This window comes from Phalaenopsis equestris, unplaced genomic scaffold, assembly GCF_001263595.1.
Source record: "Phalaenopsis equestris unplaced genomic scaffold, ASM126359v1 Scaffold000297, whole genome shotgun sequence".
Classification (NCBI taxonomy): Eukaryota; Viridiplantae; Streptophyta; class Magnoliopsida; order Asparagales; family Orchidaceae; genus Phalaenopsis; species Phalaenopsis equestris.
Genome location: NW_018164739.1, coordinates 569878 through 593943, shown reverse-complemented (window position 1 = coordinate 593943; position 24066 = coordinate 569878). Strand labels below are relative to the sequence as shown.

At 34.3% G+C, this 24066-nt stretch overlaps 1 protein-coding gene across 1 annotated transcript; it reads right to left on the bottom strand.

The window, feature by feature from the left end:
- Positions 1 to 1831: 1831 nt before the first annotated feature.
- Positions 1832 to 22079, bottom strand: LOC110025349 (periodic tryptophan protein 2 homolog). The gene is made up of 10 exons (XM_020725785.1): positions 21904 to 22079; positions 20401 to 21678; positions 20003 to 20254; positions 19819 to 19911; positions 5405 to 5776; positions 4662 to 5006; positions 4146 to 4373; positions 3795 to 3993; positions 3493 to 3627; positions 1832 to 2098 (listed from the first exon to the last, which is right to left on the bottom strand). The coding sequence occupies exons 2-8, from the start codon at positions 21604 to 21606 to the stop codon at positions 3820 to 3822; spliced, it is 2670 nt and encodes an 889-aa protein (XP_020581444.1). The 5' UTR covers positions 21607 to 21678; positions 21904 to 22079; the 3' UTR covers positions 1832 to 2098; positions 3493 to 3627; positions 3795 to 3819.
- Between the last annotated feature and the right edge of the window lie 1987 nt (positions 22080 to 24066).

Genomic DNA, 24066 nt, shown 5'->3' with positions numbered 1-24066 from the left:
CGTCAATGACCCTAATTCATCATTCATGCAACAAAACATCAAAAATATATTTCTTTTAAGTGCAATATCATCAAAAACAGTGTAAAATATGTATGAAAATCTCAATATATTTTCCTTTGGTCAATGACTTGTTAGTGTGGTGGCGGTGGTGGTGGTCACATGTATGTAATTGTTTTGAATGAAATATGGCAAGTAGTTGTGGTTCATTGTGGTTGTGGTTGTGGGCATTCTGAATATTTTCACAAAAGATTTTTGGCCCAAAAGAGTTTGTGAGGTCTATGATGAGACATTTAACCTTATGGGCTCTTCCGGATGGCCAGTTGGTCGTTGTTAATTAGTTTCACATGTGAAATACTGATGAAGGCAACCGAGTTCCTTTCTTCTCTTCGATGCAACGGTTTATGAGGACCTTCTAGATGACATTTTTTGGTGATATGCCGATGTGACACACAGGAGGTTGGTTTTATGTGAGTTAAAGCTAACCAAGAACTCATTTTTTTACAAAGTCTACTGTCTTCTTATAGTGATAAATTTTTTATTAGTGTAGCGAGTTCTCTGAAACCTCAATCCTGCACAATATTGTAATTCATTATTTTTTTCATCAATTTATGTTTTGTTTATTCAATATTGTTTTCGTTTATCTCCATTTTCTTGTATATTTTTGATGAATTTCATCTTCTATCATGAATGATGGGTTCTCTCTTAAATCTTTCAAGGAAGGTGAGCTTCAGGATTCCAGGGACCTCCAGATGAGTGCTCTGTCACTGCGAACTACAATTTGCCCTACTGATGTCATGATGGGCACATTGCTGCGGGAGAGAATTCTACAGGTGTCATCAGGGCATCACAGAGAAATGAGACATCTTCCGGCTGACAGACAATTCAACAGATTTCACTGCCGATAGTGATCTAGATTGATGGATTGGATAGTATCCCTGAAAGATGATGTAGCTCGTGACATACGTCTAAATTTTAAAATTAATATTATCATACTTTTAATTATAATTTTAATTATTTTTTTTTCTTTTTTTATCAATTCTTATATACACTATTGAGGCATGCATCTTATTTTTTGTAATGCTCTCAACTTATTTGGACAATAAACTACAACTACCTCCAAACAGACCCTAAAATTGACCTAAATAAACCCTTAATTTTCTTTATTTGATACTTTATGATTATTTTATAATATTTATATAATTAAAAAATAAATTTTATGATCAAATTTAATAAAATATAACAATTACTAAAAATATATATATATTATCAACTTTTTAATAAGAGAATGTTCATGATATAGAACTAACTCCTTGTAAAAAAATCATTTTTACGCCATTAAATAGCAATTCTTTCAAACAATACAATTGAAACTAATTGTTCTTATGGTATTCTTATCTGTTTAGTTTTAAAAAAAAATAAAAACAATAGATAAATAAATAAATCCAAATAGGCATTACTTGTAATCTTAATACAAGCCAGTAAATGCATATCAGCCAACTCAGAAGCTGAGCACCACAGCAGATCTCAGAAGTTTTGATCAGCCTTCAATGTGAGTAATAAAGTTCAAAGGACATGTTTTTGTTCTAAACTAAAATCGCTCATAAACGTTAACAGAACTCTACTATTTCTTTAGATATCTAATACCTAAGCTTTATTTTTTTGCATTTACATTTATACCACCTAAATCTTTCATGTGATATAAAAAATATCTATTTGAACATTTAACAAGCATAATTAAGGTGGAATATGTGTAAAAATTGAAATTCAGGTGTTAGAAATGTAAATACATGGGAATTGAGGTATTTATGTAAATCTTCCAAAAGAAAAAAAAATTTAAAGTTAGACTATAAAATAGAGTAATCTTGAACAACTATATGCGAGATCCTCTAAATCTAATGCTAAGGATGGTACAATTTTGGTGTTTTTTTAAAACTAACATTTGCTGTTGTTACAGTCTGCAATCTACATTACAAATGATTCAAAATTGTGAAATGAACTGTATGGAATTGAATGGCTGTGATGTCGCTCATCATTCAAAAATTTACATCATAAAGTCTTTAAATAACAAATTTAGAATTCGGTTCTCCGAAGAGTTTTCCTGCAAAAAGGAGAATTCATTATCAAAAGATTGCCGAAAATCATTGTCCAGCAAGTAATTCAGTGAAAAACCATCAGAACATTTTTGGCTTTTAGAATTGGAGCTCTTACAGTAGCTGTCATGAAGGATGAAGTGTAAAGAACATAACCACAACAATTTTAAGAGAACGATGCTTTATATCAAAATCCTAATCATTGGATGCTAGCTTGAAGAGCATGCCGTTATTTAGACTTAGTGATGAGTTGACCTTTGCAGGTTATTTCTTTACTAGAGAATTTTGATGTATTTTCAACTCTCATTTATCATCTTAGAAAAAAAAAAGGAGCCATCTTTAGGTTGTATCTAGGAAATTGAACTTCCAAGTCTCCATAATCAAAATCGTAACAAAATTTGCAGCGCAGTAACTGGACATAGGCAGCAATTTAGTGAACACGAGTAAAATTGCAATTTTGTGTTGATCTTCTTTGGCTCCCATTATTTAAGGTGGTGTTTGGTAGGATCCTGTTAATTGGATTTAGTCGTGGATTTAACTTGAATCCAACCAAACATTAAAAAAATAAAATTAAATCCAAGGCTTTGTTAAATCTAATTTTCTCATGTTCCGTCAAGTAAATCAAGATTTAGTAAATCCGATTGTGAGACTAATTTATTCTGTTGTTGTTCGCGAGTAGAACCATCACAGTGAAAATTTGATAGATCTGGATTTATCGGATTTGATAAATCCAATTTAATGTAAATCAAAATTGTAGCTAAACGCTGCCCAAGTTGGGTTCTTTTTCACAGCAGCCCTTGAGCTTAGATGTCTATATTTCATTGAAGCACTGCTATGCTTCAGCAATGTGGGAATAAACTAAACTGCTTAAAAGCAAGCATACAGGGACCCACATTGCTTCATATACATACGAGAGAACCATACAACACATGCAAAGCAACCAACAAAAAAAAAGGAAACCTAACACAAACAGAGACAAAATAAAAATTCACAAGCTGTATCAATGCAATATTGAACATTATACCAAGGAAGTCTAATGTAAATATTCAGCTTTTATCATCAAGAAGATGGTGTATAAAATTCAGTCCTAGATCCTAAAAGCACTCAATCTAAGCAAAACACTTTTCCAATATACTCTGTTTGACATAATCAGCGATTTTAAATCTATCTCGGAGGGAAAAGAGAATAATAATAGCAAGCAATAAGAACATGAGTCTTCACTAACAATTTGTTTATAAAAAAATCAGGGCTATTGATGCTGCTAAAATTAGTTAACGTACCAAATCAGAACATTATAGCCAGAGAATAATAATAGCAAGCAATAAGAACATGAGTTTTCCACTAGCAATTTGTTTATAAAAAAAATCAAGGCTAATGATGCTGCAAAAATTAGTTAACGTACCAAATCAGAACATTATAGCTGCCAAAGAGAACTCTGGATGCAATTCTCAGAACTATGCACCATGGAGTAAGTTATAAAGACAACAGCCGATTTAAGCAAAACTTTGGTGTTTATGTGCCAAGTTCCTTTACTAGCCTGCCAACAAATATATATGCAAAAATTTCACTACGCAAAAGATTGTATAGGAAATTGAAAGCACAAAACTTTCACATCAGTGGAGATATTCTACCAGGAAGTAAACAACTGTAAACTATACATTTGAAAAAATAATTAAAAAAAAAACTTTACAAATACCAACTTACAGAACGCATTAAGCACATGAGAGAGCTAATTGATTTTGCTGCCAGTGGAACATAGATATTGAAGCAAGTATTCATTGGAGGAACAAACATCCATCATATCCTGATGCAATTTTGTGATTGATTTCTGTAATGATCTTAGAGCAGGAAGCAAGCTTCTGAAATTTTGCCGAATGAAACTTCCATGAATCTTGAAGAGCTCCTGCAGAAAATGACACAGATAAAAATGAGGAAAACAAGTTGAGAATAAGCTATCAATTTCTTAGGTGCCGAGAAACATGGGGAAATTTACATACTTAGCACACAAGAATTGTGTTTTATATATGTAAATGCCCCAACAGCATAAAAACGTACCTGGCACCACTGAAGAATAAATTCCATATGGGGGCAGTTTTCTAGAAGATCAGAAAATACTTCCATTAGTCTCTGCAAGTATTTGACAGGTATGGATGAAGCAATGGCCGGTATATCGGCTGTCTTCACGAAAAATATGCATTTCTTAATTAGGGAGCCTTCATTTAAACGAAGACTAATCAACAATGCCCTCTGATGCAGAGCCTCTGAAAGAGCGGAATCTACAGCCTGCAAAAAATAGCCTCAATACTTCAGGTTTTGTTAGGCATGCATGCACTGGGATCAACAATAAGCAAGTTTATGCCGATAAATCATAACGGTAATTTAACATTCCTAGCATACAATTGTCATGTATTTACATATCTCGCATATAAAATTTCATATTTACATACATAGCACTTTGGTCCATTGACACTTTGCAGAGGGGTAATTTTAGTCTCATACTATATAAAAGTGTCAATTTAGTCCTTGAACTCATTAAATGTTTTACAAATAAATGAAACTAATATTTCATACCTCAGGAGTTACGTCAATATCAAGATCTGTTGGATAAAAAATGAATGATTCATCAATAGAGTAAATCAGCACACCCTCGGTAGTAGCAGCAGCCCAACTCCTTCCAGTTGGAGAAATTTTCAAACATTTTGTTCGAATGATAGGACGCCCAAGGTTAGTAACTGATCCAGGCAAGCCTTGGCCTAAATTTTCTCGCCTTTGTTTATCAATGCCCACATCCACATCACTATTTTCATCATCAATTAAATCCAACGGGCCAGCATCTGTCATCCTTTTAGAATTCAAAAAGTCTAGAACTCCGTCCAAAGAGAGATTGTGAGTTATTTGAAACCTCCTTAACAAAACCTACCATTAATTCCAACGAAGAACTATTGTATTTTCAATGATGTTGCTAGAAGTATTATAAGAAATCTTAGAGTATTTTTTAGGAGCATTAACACACAAACCAGAAAATTCTTATATATTTACATATTAAACATCTAAACTTTGATATTTACATACATACCAATTGAATCTTTAACATCAGATTCAAAATACCACTATTACTAACTTTTTAAAAGTGAAATACAACTTTTCATGCATAGGTTTATAATAACAGTGAGATATAAATGTAAATATAAAATTTTAGGTGTCAGATATCTAAATACATAAGAATCGTGTGGTTTACATGTAAATTTCCCTATTTTTTTTTAATGGAGATAATAAAGAGATAATTGAAATATAGGAATGTGCGGAGTTCTGACCTGTTCTGCAACATCATACATGCAAATATACTTGCTGCTTCCACCTGCTAAAATATAGCTTCCATCAGCAGAATAGCATAATGTAGTGAAATATTTTCCTGAAGTTGAATTGGCAGCAGATCTCCTATCTGTCATAAGACGTCCACCAGCAATGTCCCTTTTACCTTCAATTGTGTACATGAGTATTCCATCTAAAGAATCCCAGAAAATTATTTGACCATCCAGTGTGCTACAAGCAACTTGCTTTCCATCTGGACGAAAAACAACTGTGAGAACGTCGTGATTATGTTGAAAAGTCTCGACTGCTCCCTTTCCTTCAAATACGTCCCAAAGTCGAACAGTTTTGTCCCACGAAGATGAGGCGAGAATTGCCTATGTGAATGAGAATATTGAACTTTTGGTGAGAACAGAGAGCACTCACTGAAGAGTGAGGTGATTAAGAGCACTTAATTCTATTCAAGGGCATTTACAAACATACCACAAAATTTTTATAGATTTCCATATCTAACACCTAAAATTTCATATTCACATGCTCAAATCTTTACATCACATAAAAAATAACATTATTCCTAAGTTTTAAAAATGAAATATACCTTCTCAAGCCTAGAAGTGTTCTAAATGTATATATCAAACTTTTGGTGTTAGATAAAATAAAAAAAATTGTGTGGTGTGTATGAATAAATCCCTTTTATAATATGCTTGCGTTCATCAAAAGAAACAAAGGCACAGCTAATGTATATAGCCTATTTTTCTATGGTACATACACTCCATATTTAACTCCTGAGCCATTATAGCATTTTATATATTAAGCCATGGTGTTCTGCAAACATTAACAAGAAGGATGAGGAGTTAGGCTCAAATAGGGGTGCAAGCGAGTCAAGCCAACTCGTGCGCTAGCTCGAGCTCGACTGGATAAGTGGCTCATGAACTAAGCTCGATGAGTTAACAAGCCAACCTAAAGCCAGCCCCATCTTGACCTTGTTTATTAAAATATTAACATAAAATATAAGCAAAATATATTAAATTTCAAAACATTATCTTTAAGGTATGAAAAATGTTAAAAAAAATATTTTTATGGTGTATTAAGTGATTTCATATTATTTATCGTCTAATTACTCATTCTATTTATCAACTAATTATAAAGTTAGCTTAAAGTAATATCATTTTCTCTCTTTTATATTAAACAAGTTGGCTTGCAAGCCGGCTCGAACTCATAAACTTAAGCCCGAGCTCGAGCTCGATAAAATTAATCAAGCTGAAGCTCAAGCCGAGGGCAGCTCGAGCTCAACTCAACTTGTTTACACCACTAGGCTCAAAGATAAATACATCTAAAGAAAATGATATTTGATCAAAATTGACAAAGAAAAAAAAAATTGGAGTTGGCAAGTGAATTTTGTTTATCATCAATCAAATTTTGAGCAACGTTTGGAATCACATGATCTGGATCAAATTGGATGAAGTTATATTATTTTAAAAAATTAATAATATCATGTATATAATAATAACTAGGTGAATTTTGAAAGTTCCTTTTGCTTTTAGCTAAAAAAAAAAAAGCTCATCAACCTGGTATGGTATTTAGCAACCTGCGAGGAGGAACTGGTTTGGATCCAGTTGCAAACAAATTTTAATTTTTTTTAAAATCAATTGATTCTTCATCCAATGATGTTATTGTGAAGAGTAATAATCGTTCATTTAATTTAATCAATGACCCTACTTAAAATCATACTTTTCGATATAAACCTAATCCTTGATGACTCTAAAAGATTCACAGTGTTGTTCAGACACTGTGTCAGTTTGTTTATTCCCATCAAATCCATTTTGAAATTAGACTAGCCCAAAATCCACATTGTTGATGGGCATTAGTGGGTTACAATTAAAAGCCTATTTAGGCCCAATTATAATCTAATATACTTCTCTGCTGTGTCAGTTTATTTATTCCCATCAAATCTATTTTGAAATTAGACTAGCCCAAAATCCAGATTGTTGATGGGCATTAGTGGGTTACAATTAAAAGTCTATTTAGGCCCAATTATAATCTAATATACTTCTCTAACAAACTGCAAAATAGAAATATTACTTGGTATAATCAAAATTTACTCGAACATATTGAGTCAAGTGTAAAGCAATAATACTAAGGGCAATTTTTATTTCGATTTATTTTCTAATTGATGACGTCTCAATTAAAGATTTATATGAATTAACTTAAAAAGTTTATATTTTTACTTAATTCCTAGCATTGTCTCGTCAATAATTTATTGTGCGTGAAGAAGATAATTACTTATTTTAGTTATTTTTATAAATAATATTTGTGAAATCCCTAACCCTTTTGCTAATAAGAATTTGTTAGGTTTTTACATCTCTTTCCTACATGAATAGGGTCTCGTCTTAGGTTTTCCTTGTTTGACCCTCCTAGAGGACTAATACTGGGACACGCACCGCTTAGAAAATTCGAGCAACTTCTTTACTCCTTCGAGTCTCATATAACCGGTTCTGAATTCTTGGCATTTTGCTGAGTAGATCAAAACTAGCATATTAAAGCTCAAGTCAAGTTCTTACATGAGTAGAAGCAACCCTAGGGAAACCCTTAGTGACTCGAAGAATCACGAACGCCGCAATTTACGCACCCACTTTACCATGCACGATGTTGACTTGAATTGACCTGACCGTCGACGAACTTGTCCAGACGATCCCGAATGACAAAAAGGATCGCGCGAGCACGCCCGAAACGTTGATTTTACCCTAAAAGAACACTTTTATTGATATGTTTTCGCGTGTGAGCAAATAAAACGAAAATCGGCGCACATAAATTAGGGGAGCGGGTTCAGACCCAGCCCGGGTTAGATACAAGCTGAACACGGGCTAATCACCTCATCTCACACGATTTTGAATTTCAAATTCAAAATCACATATAAACCATTCAATCTCGCCTTAATTGAATGTAATTAGGAATTAAGATATTCCAATTGAGCCAACTGCATGAATAAAAACCATTTAATTCCTCACCCAACGTAGCATAACGATCCTTTTGGAATTCCCAGGATACAAGATCCCACTCTCGACTGAATACTCCTCATTCGCCTCTTCTGCTCAAGACTTTCATGCTCGTCCAGAAACCCTCTCTTCCTCTCGATCAAAGCCTTAGCGTCGGACTCCTCCTTATCCCTCACGGCCGAGACCCCTCTCCCCCTCGATTCTTCTACTCGCTCGTTCGACCACCGCCTCCTGTTCTCTTCTCTGGTTCGACTCTGCTCCTCCTCGCCTAACTCCCTCTCCCTCTTCAACTGCTTCTTCGACAGTTAGCTGAGAGAGTTCCCCTCACTTGTAATTGTCGGACTTCGAACTAAATGATTGGTTGTCTCACTATATAATATATGTTCTACATGAAAATTTAAGTAAAGGATCAATAATTTTTAATAACGAAGATCCACCACATAACAGTTCAACAATTTTTTTGGATATCTCCTAAACTAAATAAAGTTAGCTAAATCAACCAAAATACTGTATCAAAGAATGACCTAGTAACTAGAAATATGAAGGCCTTATTTATCGAGAGATAAGGTTTCTAGATTATGAAAAGTTCTTTTTTATGTTTATTATGTTGCTCATATTATAAATTTGCTGGAATTGTTTAAAATAAATTAGCATAGTTATTAAGAAGGATAGGCAATCAATTTTGTTCAAAAAGATACCTCCAAATTAGTTCCACAAATTTGGTGAAATTTCAAAATAAGATTTCTCCAGCAAAAAGTTTGTGCATCAACATTCCCACGTGTTGGAACTCTACTAATAAAAAGTTTGATTCAAAATTTTACTACAGGGCAATTTGTTTCAATTATGCTTTACAATATACTAATTATTCTTGGCTACATTCATAATATAAATAAGATCGATTTGATTAATTTAAAGGGTTGCGTCTTTTTCATCCTATCACTAAATGTTTTTTGGTATTCAGCTTCACCCTAACTTCATAAAATAATAAGAAGACCTTTGGTAAGGACATAGAAAAGATATTAGACTTATTTCAATTATGGCTAACATCATGAAGGTTAAATATGGCATATTGGCTAGATTGTTCGTTTCTCTTTTCAATGGCTGCATTCAAAGCACTAAGAATAAAATGTTTTGCATCACTCACAAATGTTCTCAATTTTATGACACTATCAGTGTTATAATAAAAATAGAATTTAAGAAACATGTTCTTAATCGGGTGTCTTATTTAAATTTTTAAAAAATGTGCTGGGAGAGAGAGTGAAGTGTTTGCTTCTGAAGTTGGTACATGCACCACGAACTAATCACAGTACAATTGAAAATTATTTTATATGATTGCATATAGCGTTATTATAGTGCCTTAAAAATATAATTTGAAAGTTTATTAAGAAGAATTTTGGGTCAAGTGTTATCATTCAAAGTACTGCTCATGTATGTCGTCACCAACCATCAAATGCGATAATAATCAAATTTCCAGAAAATTGATAAAATAATGAGTTTCTCTACATCAAGTGATGTTATGCAAGGCCCTCAATAAATTACCATGCCCAAAATACATTATTCAATTTTATTTCATGATTATCATCAAAATAATAATCAAATTATCATTTTATTAAGCAGTCTTGTTAAGAAATATCCTTTCTTTCAAGAAGTATACAGTTTTAATTTCAATTTTATTTGCATTTATCCATGTAATCCTAATTTTTATAAAAATAAATATAAAAACATGCAATTATCATCTTGAATTGCATCTAAAATAAATCCCTCTTTTCCTCCTCAGGTCTCTTTCATGTCCCATGCCCCGAATTTCTCTCCTAACATCAAGAACCAAGATACTCCACTCAATTTACACTGGTTGATCACCTTCTCCTATCTTTCTATAGCTTTCTATAAAGCCCAAATCAACTATTATCAACTAAAGGTTGCATCGAGCTTGTAAAGATCTACTATAAGAACTTTATATATAATATTTTAACATCTGCATTTTCTAGGACACCAAGGCATAATATTTTCCTAAACCTAGCAAAACTACTCCGAGGAGACACCACCAGCTTGGACTTTGAATAAACCAATGTGTTTAAAAGTCAATAAAGAAATAACCTCAAAAATTAATGCCCTCACCATACTTTATCGCTAGAAATTGTTAGGTTCATTAAGATTGACGATGAAAACATTGACAATCCATATGATGATGTGACAATGACAAAATTGACAATCCATATGATGATGTGGCATACAACGTTCCATAATTTAGAGATGGACAACAACAATAGGATGATTCTCATGTTCATTTAGTTGATGTGACTTGCAAAATCACAGTCCCCATACTGGCAAAGTTTAGAGTATAACACATATCTTCCATGTGTATATTACTTGAGATGCAAGTTAATCATTGATGTGGCATGTTGACCTCCTTTTTAGCGAAGTTTGTTTTCCTCTCTAGAGTCTGGGATCTAGCCATAGGATTTCCCTGCTGACTCACCTAGCGGACTCATATTGTGACTCATACACTTTAGAAATTCGAACCGATTCTTAACTCTTTGTAGTCTCACATGTGTAGTTTCAAATCCTCAACATTTAGTTGAGTCGATTGAAACCGACATATTGAAACTCAAGTTGAGTTCCTATAAAGATGAGAATGTCTTAGGAAAACCTTTTGAACTAGGGGCACCATACACATCCACACACACACAAACGCCACAATTCACACAACACACAAACGTCATGTACACAAACACCACAATGCATACATAGCACACATAAACACCACAATTCAATAACCAATATTAAAGCTAAATTTAAAATGAAATGAAAACCCTCGTGACACAAATTTAAGACCGGCGCGAGCTGAGGGTCATGCTGTCGGGATTGTCCTGCCAGAATTTATTTCTCGCTTAGACAAGGGTTGATTGCTATTTTGTTTGTCGGACGTCTCAGAGAAGGTTATTTGCCACGTCACGCGCTAAGCTAGCTTAAATTGACTTGATCATCGACGAATTCGTTTGAATCACCCCCAATGACGAAACGGACCGCACAAACGTGTTTGATGTGTTGATTTTACCTAGAGGTGACACCCATTTTGTTATGGTTCCGTGTACGAGCGAATTACATGCAATTTGATGCACTTAAATAAAAAAATAATAATGTAAAGAAAAACAACAACAAAATCCCTATATAAAAAAAGAAACACACGCACCCTTTCCCCTCACCCGAATCTTCTCCTCTGCGACCCAAAACTCCCTCTCCTTCTATCTCATGGCACATGGAGGTGACGTCCCATCTCCTCTGTCGAGGGAGGTCCTTCTTCCTCGGCGCCTGAAACCCTTGCTCACCTCACCTCCAAGCTTACCGTTTCAGTAAGTTTTCAATTCCCTAAACACCTCCACTCGAAGCTCCCGCTCGGTAAAATCCCCCCTTCCTCCCATGCGCGATGATGACAATGCTTCCTCCTCTTTCCCATCCCTCTTTGTCGGAAGACCCTTCTCTGTGCCTAAAACTCTCGTCTATTTGAAAAAGCCCTCAGGAGGCTGGTGGAGGAAGAGGCGGCTTTTCTCTCTTTTCCCTCTACCTTCCTCTTATTCCCGCTCGCCTACTCTTTTCATGTCATGCTTTTGTTTTGTTGAAGAAAGTTGAGGCTCAGGTGTCTTCTTCCAAGTATATTATATAGTATTGTTATCACATCGTTTATATAAATCGGAAGTGAAATCAATTTTCTAGCCGTCATGTTTTGATCGGCCTTCACCCCGCCCGTTGCCTCTTCCCCATTTTCTTTTTCACGTTTCTTACGCTCTCGTTGAGTTAATGTTGTTAATTGGTGCATTGAAGAAGTTTCATTAAAGAGGAAAGATCACCCAAAGCAATTAATCCTCGTTCCAAGATTTGCTACTGCAATTTAACAGATAACACTAAAGACTCTTTTTTTTTTTAATAACTATTTTGGATTATTGAAGTTTCTTTTCTTGAGATTGATGTAAGTTGATTGAGAATGGTTTCTTAGGATTCACACCGCTATTTCAAGTATTAATCTTCATCTTTGTCTTCTTCTTCTTCACCCCGCTCACCTTCTCTTTTCCTGTCATGCTTTTGTTGTGCCAAAGAAGGTTGAAGATCAGATGTCTTCTTCCAGGAATTGTATTGTATTGTTATCACTTTGTTTATATAAATCGGAAGTGGAACTTGTTTTCTAGCCACCCTATTTTGATCAGTCTTCACCCCGTTCGCTGCCTCAATCTCATTTTCTTTTTCACGTATCTCATGTTCTCACTGAGTGAATGTTGTTAATTGGAGATTTGAAGAAGTTCCATTGAGGAGGAAAGCTCACCCAAAGCAATTAATTCTTGTTCCACAAATTGTTACTGTAATTTAACAATAACATTATTCACCTTTTTTTTAATAACTATTTTGAGTTAACGGAGAAGCTTCTTTTCTTGTGATTGATGTAAGGTAGTTGAGATTGGTTTCCTGGGATTCTCACCACTATTTTGAGTATAAATCTTCATTTGCTGTATATAAAGTTTAACCAGAAATTATGGTGTGTATGTGACTTTCATGCCGCCCTTGATGATTTATCATTTGCAAAATTGAGATTGAGAAAACTTTGCCTAGGAAGATACATCCGTAACTGGGAATCAGTAGCATTGACAACAGTTTGAAATCATAACCACAGAATCTCAAGTAGAAATAACTTGAAAAAGAAAAAAATGAAACAAGGAAATACTATACTTGCTTAACAATATAAGCACTCTAACACCAACAAGACCAGAAGCGGACCAAGGAGGAAGTTGCCTTTAGCCTAAGTGATCACCAGAGAATAAGAAGAAGATTTAGAAGAAATGCATACATTTTGAGCTACCTTTTTCTAAGGAAATAATTTTCGATAAATTTAAATTTTAGTCTATTCTTATTCCCTTGCAATCATTTGAAGCATGTCCAATTACTTGTTGACGCAGTTGGAATTATTGTCAAATATTTTAGGTTCGTATGCACAAAGCCATGATAAAATAAGAACTTTACCTTTCCATGACAAATTTTAGAAGAACTAACATAGAAACCAAACCACTCATTTCTTATGTATTTACATACTTGCACCAAAAGTTTTATATTAACACTTATAATACCTTGGTATCATATAACTAAGTATGAAAAGGTGTATTTTACTTTTAAAATGATAGTGAAGATGGTATTCTTTTTTTTAACTATAAAGATTTGAGTGATATGCATATATAAATATGAATGTTTAGGCGTTTAATATGTAAATACACAAGAAATGAGTAGTATGTGTGGATACTGCTGGTTTTAAAACAAGTTTACTTGTTTTTCTTTTTGCAATATGACCTTTAGCCAGTTACAAGTTTTTATTTGTAAGGAAGATTTACATACGTACCATTCTATCATTTGTATATGTAACAACTAAAATTTATTTGTTACATGTATTTCACCTTACCTACAAACAAAAAGGTGTATTTCACTGTAAGGTTAAAATAATGATATTTTAATACATTTCATATTCAATTTTCAAAATATTCAACGTTTGTTTTGTTTTTAGATATATACACATGAAATATATAATTGCAATTTTTCTGAGATATCATCAAAAACGGCAGGTATGTACTACAACTTTCTCTTTTACTGCACTTGACTGTATATGTTTTATATATGAGTGAGATATTGCAAGTCTTTTTCCAATTAACATGTTCCAGTCATGTGGAAAAGAGACCATAGGGTAGAAAATGTATGACATACGACCAATACAGTAGCTTAACAAAATGTTAATAATTCTTAAACCCATCGATTAAATGATACATGACAATAATAAGTATAATCATCAACTCAAGTGCGCCTTCTAAAAAAGCTAAAACAAAGAGCCTGGGATTGGCCGCCCGAGGCATCGTTTCTCTCTCCCCTCCTTTCAAGAAACAAGGTGATGATACAATCGAGCAGTGGACAACTTTCAAACAACAATCAAGACAAACATGAAGTGAATGATGATCCTCAACTAAGCCTTTCATAGACCTAAACAACATAAACCCTTTAGAATTTTGAAGTGGTTCGACTAGCACAACGTAAATACTCAGACTATCTTTAGGCTTCCAGATGATTGTATGTCATGCGATATAAGCCTCAACTCTTTAGGATCTCGAGGTTGTTCATTCGGTACAACGCAAATCCCTCTATCTTCCTAAGCTATATGTGTTGATTGTATGTCGCGCAATGGAAGCCCTAGATTAAAATAAAATAGCAGCAGTGAACATCATATAAAATAATTTCCAAAATGTAAAGCAAAATAGAATAATAGTTTGGGAAGTCATTGAGATTTCCCTCAGAATTATGAAATTCGCTATCTTTCGCTCATTTGAATTCCAAAAATAATTGTTCTACATTGAGTCATTCCCACTTGATTTTTCTATGACCAATCATGAAAACAAAACTTTAAATTCTTGAAAATGAAATCCCGGTCTTAATCGAGAGTTTTCTTAAGTGACTTCGGTAGATGAATGATCTGTTGAAAATTTGCAAACCAATTAAATATCATAAATTTCTTTGTTTGAATAATTGAGACTATTATCGAGTGATATTCTCATCTTTCGAGAAAAATATTACTTATAATATGGCGCTCAATTATTTAAACTATTGAATATAAGTGATTCAATCAGTCACATTTTTAAAAAAAAAATTTAAAAATTCCCTTTTTCACAATCAAAATTACATACATATTAAATTAATTTAATTTCATTTTCAAATAAAAAACTGACGGATCATGGCATTTATAAAATCTAAAGCCATCCTGATTAAATTTTATCTCAAAACAGAGTCGCATCCATAAATGTTTTTATTCTCACAAAGTATCTTTACATGAGATGTTTTGTTATTCAATTAGATAATTATGTTGATGATATGCAAGCTATCCATAAATGACAATGTCATTAGCTATTATGGTAAAGATGTTATCCATTATGATAGAACCAAAACTTAAATCATCAAACCTAAGTGCGTTGAAATTACATGGAATCCATCAAAGTAGGTGGAAAAAACATCTACTTACCCGTATTAAAAAAACTTTCAGCTAATAAGTCAAACAATTCCAACTACATCATGAATTTGTCTATAGTTGCCTAATAAATTTGTGGCCTTTGTCAATGTGTCTAATTACCCGAGAGATGTAGTCTACAAATGCATAATGCACTATTTCCCCTAGTACATCTTCAATAAAAAAAAATATCACGCGCTAAAAATTTGGTGTCTAATGTTTCTTAACAAATCGACCACATTATCATATTATTCTTAAAAGGTTTTAAACAAAATGTCAGTAAAAGCATTGCTACATAGAGTTGATAAAGAATAACCCTGGGCAAATTCCCACCATTCTTGCTCCTCTAATGTCTTGCAAGAATGATTTCATATTTATAAATGTCATCTCAAAGATCGTGCATTGCATAAATTGTTCTAAAATCAATGCTACTAGATACATGGCACTGCAGTTGTTCAGATGCATTAAGTGATTACACAAATAACGTAAATTTATTATTTCTAGTGATGATGTGGATTTTGAGTGTTTCTTATGAAGAACATTATTGGAGTTTCTTCTATACAACAATAGCAAAAAGCCTTTATCCCACTAAGTGGGATCGGCTACATGAATCTTTTTTCTCCATCGAGTCCTATTGAGTGTTATGTTTTCATTTAATTCTAATAAATTAAGATCATTTTTTTATACAATATGCCCAAGTTTTTCTAGATCTACCTCTGTCTTTCTTAACATAAGTTAAATTTTAAAAATCTACTCTCCTATCCGGATCATCAGATGATCAACGTTTAATGTGACCAAACGATCTAAGAAGACCCTCTCTAATTTTATCTGCCACTTGAGTTACACCAACTCTATCATGGATATATTAATTTCGCATTTTGTCTCTAAGTGTAAAGTCACTCATCCACATAAGCATTTTCATCTCAGCAACACTTTAACTTTGTTTTATGTTTTTCATCTTTCAAAGGCCAACATTTTGCGCCATAGAGCATTGTAGGCCTCACAGCCATCTTATAAAATTTTCCTTTCAATCTAAGTACTACTTTTCTATCACACAATAGGTCCGATGCATTCCTCCACTTCAATCAACTGACTTAAATTCTTCTAATAACAACCTCATCTATATCACCATCACATTGAACAATAGAACCAAGATATCTAAAACGTTCACACTTTTTAATGATTTGATCACCCATAGTCATAGCCAGCCACTAGAGCTACAACTACTGAAACTATATTCCATGTATTCGGTTTTAGTTCTACACAAATGAAGGCCTTCAGTCTCCAATGTAGACCACCATAATTCAAGTTTTTTCCTGAATTTATCTTTAGTCTTATCCACAAGAAGGATATCATTAACAAAAAGCATACACCAAGGTAAATCCTCCTGCAAATTTTCATTAAGAGCATCCATAAAAATAGCAAAAAGATATAATCCAACTGAAATAGGAAAATAATGGGTCAATCCTCCTGTTCGAACACAAGTAACAGTTTCAGTATACATATCTTTGATTACTTGAATGTAAGTCATATAAACACCTTTCTTCTATAGAGCTCTCCAAAGGATTTCTCTTGAGACCTTATCGTAAGCTTTTCAAAATCAATAAAAACCATATGCATATCCTCTTTATTCTCTCTGTACTTCTCCATCAAACCTTTCAATAAATATATAACAATCATAGTGGACCTGCCTAGCATAAATCCAAACTGATTATGAGAAATCTTTGTAAGGATTCATGTCATGATTTTTCGACAAATTTATCATTTGTTTATTGTTTGTCGACTAACTTAACACAACCTCTCAGTAAATGTACAATAATGGGAGTTCCTTCTATATCTATACTTCATACACAAACCAATAAACAAATGAATTGATCAACCCAAGCCTAGGATCTCTACTATTTTTTCTCCAGCTAAACAAATTGGTTCTAATTTTTCCATCCATGAAATGATAAATTTCCTTGTGTATGCTAAGTATCTTAAAAGCAAATAAACATCATTGCATTGATTTGCCATTTATCATGTTCTCAGTTTAATGCATCATTTGCTAGGCATGGTCATAATTTCATGCTAATTAAAAATGAATTGATCAACGGAAGCCTAGGATCTCTACTGCTTTTCCTTGTGAATGAAATTTTAGAAAAATGTGGTTTAATGCTTCCGGTCTTCCAGTTAAACAAATTGGTTCCAACTTTTCCAGCCATGAAATGATAAATTTCCTTGCGTATGCTACGTAACCTAAAGGCCAATAAACATGATTACATTGATCCACCATTTATCATGTTCTCAATTTAATGCATCATTTGTTAGGCACAGTCATAATTTCATGCTGATTAAAAATTATAAATTGATAGGCAAACCAATAAATATAGAACAAAAGCTAATTTTAATAAGAAAAGTATTTACTAAGGAAGATTTTATTCCTGTTTGAATTAGATTATAACACTTCCCGCAGAATACATACCAAAAACTCCATGCAGGATCTGGAGCTATAAAATTGGGTGTTTCTAATGCAAATTTGAAGTATTTATCACCCAAATTTAATTTAGCTCATATTTTTAGCAATAAAATATAAATCTTATCAAAATTCCTTCAAGTCATTGATACCTTCATGAGTCTTTACTGACAGCTTATGCCACAGCAAATATGTTGATGTCCATGAGTTTCTATCTACCACCATAAACGGAAGAAAATATGTTCTAGACTAAAATACCCACTCGTAAAATGATTACAAAGTGCTTGAAAGATGCACAAAGACTTGGTTTGGAAGAACTATCTCCTGATGAAATTATTAGATTAATAACTAGTTATGAAAGAACCTCATGTTCAAGAAGATTTCAATAATTCTGTCTCTTGGCAAATTCTTTAAGCCCCGTTGAAGAAGTGTGAAATGAGGCCCCCAATAAATTAGGGCAAGTCCAAATATATGATCCAATTTTAGACCCTACCACATAATATCATGCTAGCCACTGATTTATATATTATTATACTTCTTATTTCATAATTATAATAAAAAATGAAAATTAAAACTATAATTGTTCTTAATGATTAACATTCTTCGTCTAATCTATCTAAATTATCCATTTCATAGAAATGTTGTTTTAAATTTAAATTTGTTAGCATTTATTAATTTAACACTATTTTTTGAGAATTGGGATACCAAGCTTGAGCATTTATCCTCTCAAACTGAATCAGAAGCAAATTACCTCACCGTCCCCTTCTATTTCTCCTCACGACTCCCTCGGTTTTCTCTCTCTAGGTAGAAAGTCTTGATATCATAACGCTCCTCTCAATTGCATCTTACAACCAACCGCCTCCCTTTTCCCTCTATAGTTTCTTCAGCTATACTCTTAATAAGTCCTATTATTATCTGAGGGTTGGATCGAAGAAAAAATAAACCCCAAAAGACAACTAGGAGGAAGAAAAGAATGACGGGCTTAAAAAATTCAACAGCAAAGATCCATCATTATCTTTGAAACAAAATGCAAATAACTCAGAAAAATTTTCCAGTGCTGCTAACAATTAAAAATTCATCAAGGTGTGCTCATTAGAATGAAAAGAAAGGAATTCATATTTTTCATCAACAGAAAAAAAATTAGAGAAATAACTATATGAAAACTATGTAGCTGTAGATTATTGCTGAGCCACATCACAATTAATATTTTTAATGGAGCAAAGCTGAATCAATCTTTTACGAAAATAACACTTGCTAACTACAAATAAACTCGGAAGAATTTGCTTGAATTACAGGCCAAGAAATCCTTCCATACCACTTTAGCCAACAAAAGTGGTCCTAGCACATAGCTAATAAACAGTGGTATGCGCCCCATTTCTACTACTTTCAATTGTAGGTTCAGCTAAAAAAAGCCAGACAAGCTAGCATAGAAATTTCAACTTTAAAACCTTGGAAAATAAATAAATTTATTATTAATATGCAATCTATCAAACTATTTCTTCAAAAGCTGGAACTTACCCATTTACTGTGTGAATCAGTTAGTATGATATTTTAATGCAAACCTTAAAAAAAGATCTTATAAAGATCAACTTTAAGCCAGTTTAAACCAAAAAACTTAATTAAATACAATTTACAAACACAAATTTATATTTGCACTGCATCTCTGTTTGTGCCCTCTTATTTAAATGCCTTATTGTCCATAGGTATCTCCACAACCAGGCACAATAATGACGTGCATTCATGAGTTCAAAAAAAAAAGACAAGCCCAAATGTAGTACAAATCAGTCCATCAAAAATTTAAAAATTAATGAGTTGTGTTATTCGCGTTAAGTCTTGATAAAAAAAAAGGAAAGCAAGCTGTTAATTCCTGAAATAAATGTCCACAATAAGGCCAAAACAACTTTTCCTTCGCACAACAGAAAAAGAGATAGCATCAGAACTCACATTTGTAGGTGAGAACATTAAACCATGCACAGGCCCTTGATGACCGCTAAGAATATCAAGCAAACGACCGGTCTTCATTGACCAAACAAAAATCTGAAACATTATTTTTAAACATTGACAAGACATCAGTGATACTTAAATGCATAAATATTGGCGCAAAGACCCTTGCACTAAATAAGAATACCTCAAATGAATCAACAGTCCCAGCACAAATTATTTCTCCACTTTGATCCACCGCCAAAGAAACGAATTGTCTGGGTGAAGGAGTGGTGAATATTCTAAAGTTTCTATAACGAAACAAATCCCAAGCTCGTACTGTTCCATCAAGAGAGGCGCTCAAAAGACAATGATTATTAGCCATGAAATTTACTGCAGTGACTGCATTAGTGTGTTCAGAGAATGTTATGAAACAGAAGCCTGATGAAGCTGTCCAAACCTGTACAAAAGAAAAACATTGGGTGTAATGGATTAGATGTTTGATTAATAATCAAATACTCAAAATTCCAAACTAAAATTACTTTAGAAGTAAAAAAAAATGATTTTAGGATCGGTGAAATGTGGCTATTATCTCCAGTTATTCACCTTGACTTTGTTATCATCAGCTCCAGTGGCCAACATTTGTGAGTCAGGTGAGTATGCTACGCAATTGACATCAAAATAATGTCCCTGTTGCTTCAGAATATAACTCTCTGAGCGCCATTCCCAGACAAGCAGCTGCCCAAGCTTTGCACAGCCAAATGTTAACCAGTTGCCAAGCCTGTTAAAGACTGCGGTTGTGATCTTCTCCCTTGATATAGAGAGTAAGTGAATGCAGACAAAATCTGGCATTTGATACAGACCAAAAACTCCGTTGGAAAAGCCAACCACCACCATATCAAGCTCACGATGGTAATCGCACGTTGTTAATCTTGCGGGTGCTTGCATGAAGAAATCCTTCTTCAATAGCTCCCATTTCATTTTATGCAAAGGAATTCCAAAGGTATCTGCATCAACATCATCCAAACTCTCCCTTTTCCTTTTACGATCCTCGATGGCCTTGTCATTTTCATCCAACTGTCCTTCTAAATTCCTTTGTTCCGTATGATCGGAAATGCTACCTCCAGATTTATCTTCAGAATGACTACTTCCTTCTAAATTCCAGGTGAAAATTGCCCCGTCCCTTGATATAGTATAAACTCTGCATACTCTAGAATTCTTCTTCTCTATACTGAAGAAAGCTCCAACAACGGGCTCCCTGTGCCCTAGAAACAGGAAAGGCCTAGTCCTAACCTTTGTTTTCTTCAGGAAGAACAACCGAACCGCCAAATCTTTTGATCCAACGAGAATATAATCAGAGTCGGGACTCCAGTCGAGCGACGTAATAGAGGCGGCGCAATCTGCGAATGTGCGAACGAGCTTGAAAGGGAAGAACTCCTTACGGAAACCGGGAGATCGCCAGATCTGCAAGAGCTTGCCAAGGCCAACGGCAATGCGGGAGCCATCCGGGCTAAAGCGGAGTGCAGTGACGCGCTTCTTGAACGTGATATGATGCAGAACGACGCGGCGGCGCAGGTTAATAAACAAGGCGCGAGACGAGTCGTCTACAGTGAGGAGGAATTTGCCGTCAGGAGAGACAGCGATGCGAGAGATGTTGGACGTGGCCTCGAACGGAAGGGTCAGAGCATGGGACTTAACGAGATCGGTAACGGAAACGCGGTTGCCCACTGGAGATAGAAGGCTGTCGTCCAAGACCACCGCATTGCCGCCACGATACGGAGCACCGAGGAGGTTTTGGAAGCGAAAGTTCATATCTGCTGTTCTCAGAACTAGGCAAGGGTCCCCAGCAACCAAACTTGTGGAAGCTCAGACGAAGCTTGGACCCTGCGCCAAAAGATAAAATAGCAATACATTCATATAATTCTCATATCCGGTAACGGATTTAGAGCAGGATTTAACCTAAAACCTTGCCAGACAGTCATTTTGAACAAAATAAAGCTGCGATTTGATCAATCCGGATTTCACGGACTTTGGCCTTCAATCCCATGAGTGGGCGGATTCAGTAAATCCCGGAATAGCGAAGAGAAAGAATGGTGCGAACAGACTTACCTTCCTCAATGGTTTCGGTTACATGCGGTGTAGAAGGAGGAGATAGATGGAGTTTCTGTGGTCTCTGTACGCCGCAGTCCCATCGTTGCCTTTCCAGCTAGCTCCAACTGCAACAGTATCGCGAGCGTTCGGTCACGAAGGCGATGCAGGGAGGGATGGAAGGAGCGGGAGAGCGTGGTGATGTGGGCGAGGGTTTATAGGTAGGGTTTTAATTTATTTTTTCTTCATAATTAATTAGTTTTCTGATACATAATTATTAATTCTCATGATTTAAAAAAATGTAATTTTATTTTATTTTATTTTATTTGATAAATAAATTAATGTAATAAAAAATAATCAAAAATTAATTTTATATTTTATAAATAGAACTATGTTTTAGGTTCTGATTAAATTGAGTTTTGATTTTATGGGTAGGTTTATATATTATTAGTTTGAATTAAACTTAGTTTTATGTTTTGTTAGGTTAGGTTGTAAGTAAGAGACATCAAATTTAGCTTGGCTTGTAAGCTAAGTTGGATTAATTAAATATAATATTTTAGCAAAGTTTACAAGCGATACAGTTTTATGTGAATCAAACTATAATTTTTTTTAAAATTAATTTTATTATTAATTTAATTTGAAACTAAGGTGCACCGACAAAGTCGATCATCCTTGAGCCAAGCAAAACCCAATCTTAGCCTGGCTTGCCAAAGTGTCAGTTAAACTTAGTATGTTGGGCCATGACTAATGTCCTAAAAAGTAGATAAAGCCCTATGAAGAGGAGCACAATGGGTAGGCATGTTTGGGCTGACAAAGAGTTAGGTCAATAGCACAAATAAAAATATATAAAGTGGCTCAAGGATTTATCAATTTTGAGTTTTTTATGCCAAGAACATGTTGTCTCCAACAATTAGATATTGACTTGTTTTGGTGTGCATGTGGATGATTTTTGCACAATATTAGGACAACAAACTCTATTTACATTCATGATTGTTTTAAAAAACCATAAATTTAAATAAACATTTTAAAGTATCAACAGTTTATACTTAGACAAATAAGATACAAATAATGTCAAGTATCGAGTTAATATATTTATAATTATAGGGATTTACATATACCCCCCTTGCAATTCTGACTCATTTACGTATCAACCACAAAAAAGTTAATAAGTGCACACCTAACACTGAAATCTTTAACATCGCACAAGAGACAAATACATTTTTTTTTTGTGAGATATGTACTTTCTGGCATAGAAATGAATTTTTTTTTTTGTGAGATGTACTTTCTGGCATAGAAATGAAACGCAAAAAACACAAGCAAACACAGATCGTTTAGGATAGTTTACGTGGTTCGATCCAACTGGATCTACATTCACGAGAGGAAATCAATCAAATAGTTCACTAAGGCAAAAGAAATGGAGAATACATAGCTTATACATAGAGATGAGCCCTCATCTTCCTTCCATGGCCTCCATCTCAAGCGACACCATGATACAAGGACTCAAGATGCTCTCATCTTCTCTAGCACTCTAGTTATTCTCTCCTTTTTTGTCGTAGCTTAAGATCTCTTCCCTTGCTCTCCTATGTCTTTAGCACTCTAGTTATTCTCTCCTTCTTTGCCGTAGCTTAAGATCTCTTCCCTTGCTCTCTTATGTCTCACACCCTCTCTATTTATAGAAGCAAGTGAGTTCACACCTTCTCTATTTATAGAAGCAAGTGAGTGGTAGATGGGAGGTAGGTGAGCGGTGGGTGAGCGGTGGGTGAGCGGTATGTGAGATGTGGTAGGTGAGCGGTACCACATTACAAAAGTGCCCCTTCATCTTAGTTCAATAATTGGGGATCAAAATAACATTTTTTAAGAAAAATACATTTCATCATGCGTTGCATAGAATTGAATGTCATCATACTTTGAATGTTATACATGTGAATATTAAAATTTAAATGTTATATATATACCACCAAGGAAAAACCTATCTTTGCATGCTCTTCTCTAGATTCTTCATTCTCATGCTTGCCTTTCCAATTTCTAGAGGATGGTGGAGCGTGACATTCTCCCCCACTTAAACTTGTAATGCCCTCATTGTGGCTTCCCCGTGACACTCAGATCAACTTCCTTTGTTTGCCCTTAATAAAGTTAGGTTTTTCCTTGGTGGTATATTGGTTGGGGGGGGGGGGGGGCATTTTG

What these genes read in the sequence shown, in the direction of transcription:
- LOC110025349 (XM_020725785.1), bottom strand. Translation starts at nt 21,606, where the DNA reads ATGAACTTTCGCTTCCAAAACCTCCTCGGTGCTCCGTATCGTGGCGGC. An exon ending in GGACTGTTGATTCATTTGAG is followed by an intron (nt 19,912 to 20,002) that starts GTATTCTTATTT and finishes ATAATGTTTCAG; the next exon opens with ATTTTTGTTTGGTCAATGAA. An exon ending in ATATTGACGTAACTCCTGAG is followed by an intron (nt 4,374 to 4,661) that starts GTATGAAATATT and finishes TATTTTTTGCAG; the next exon opens with GCTGTAGATTCCGCTCTTTC.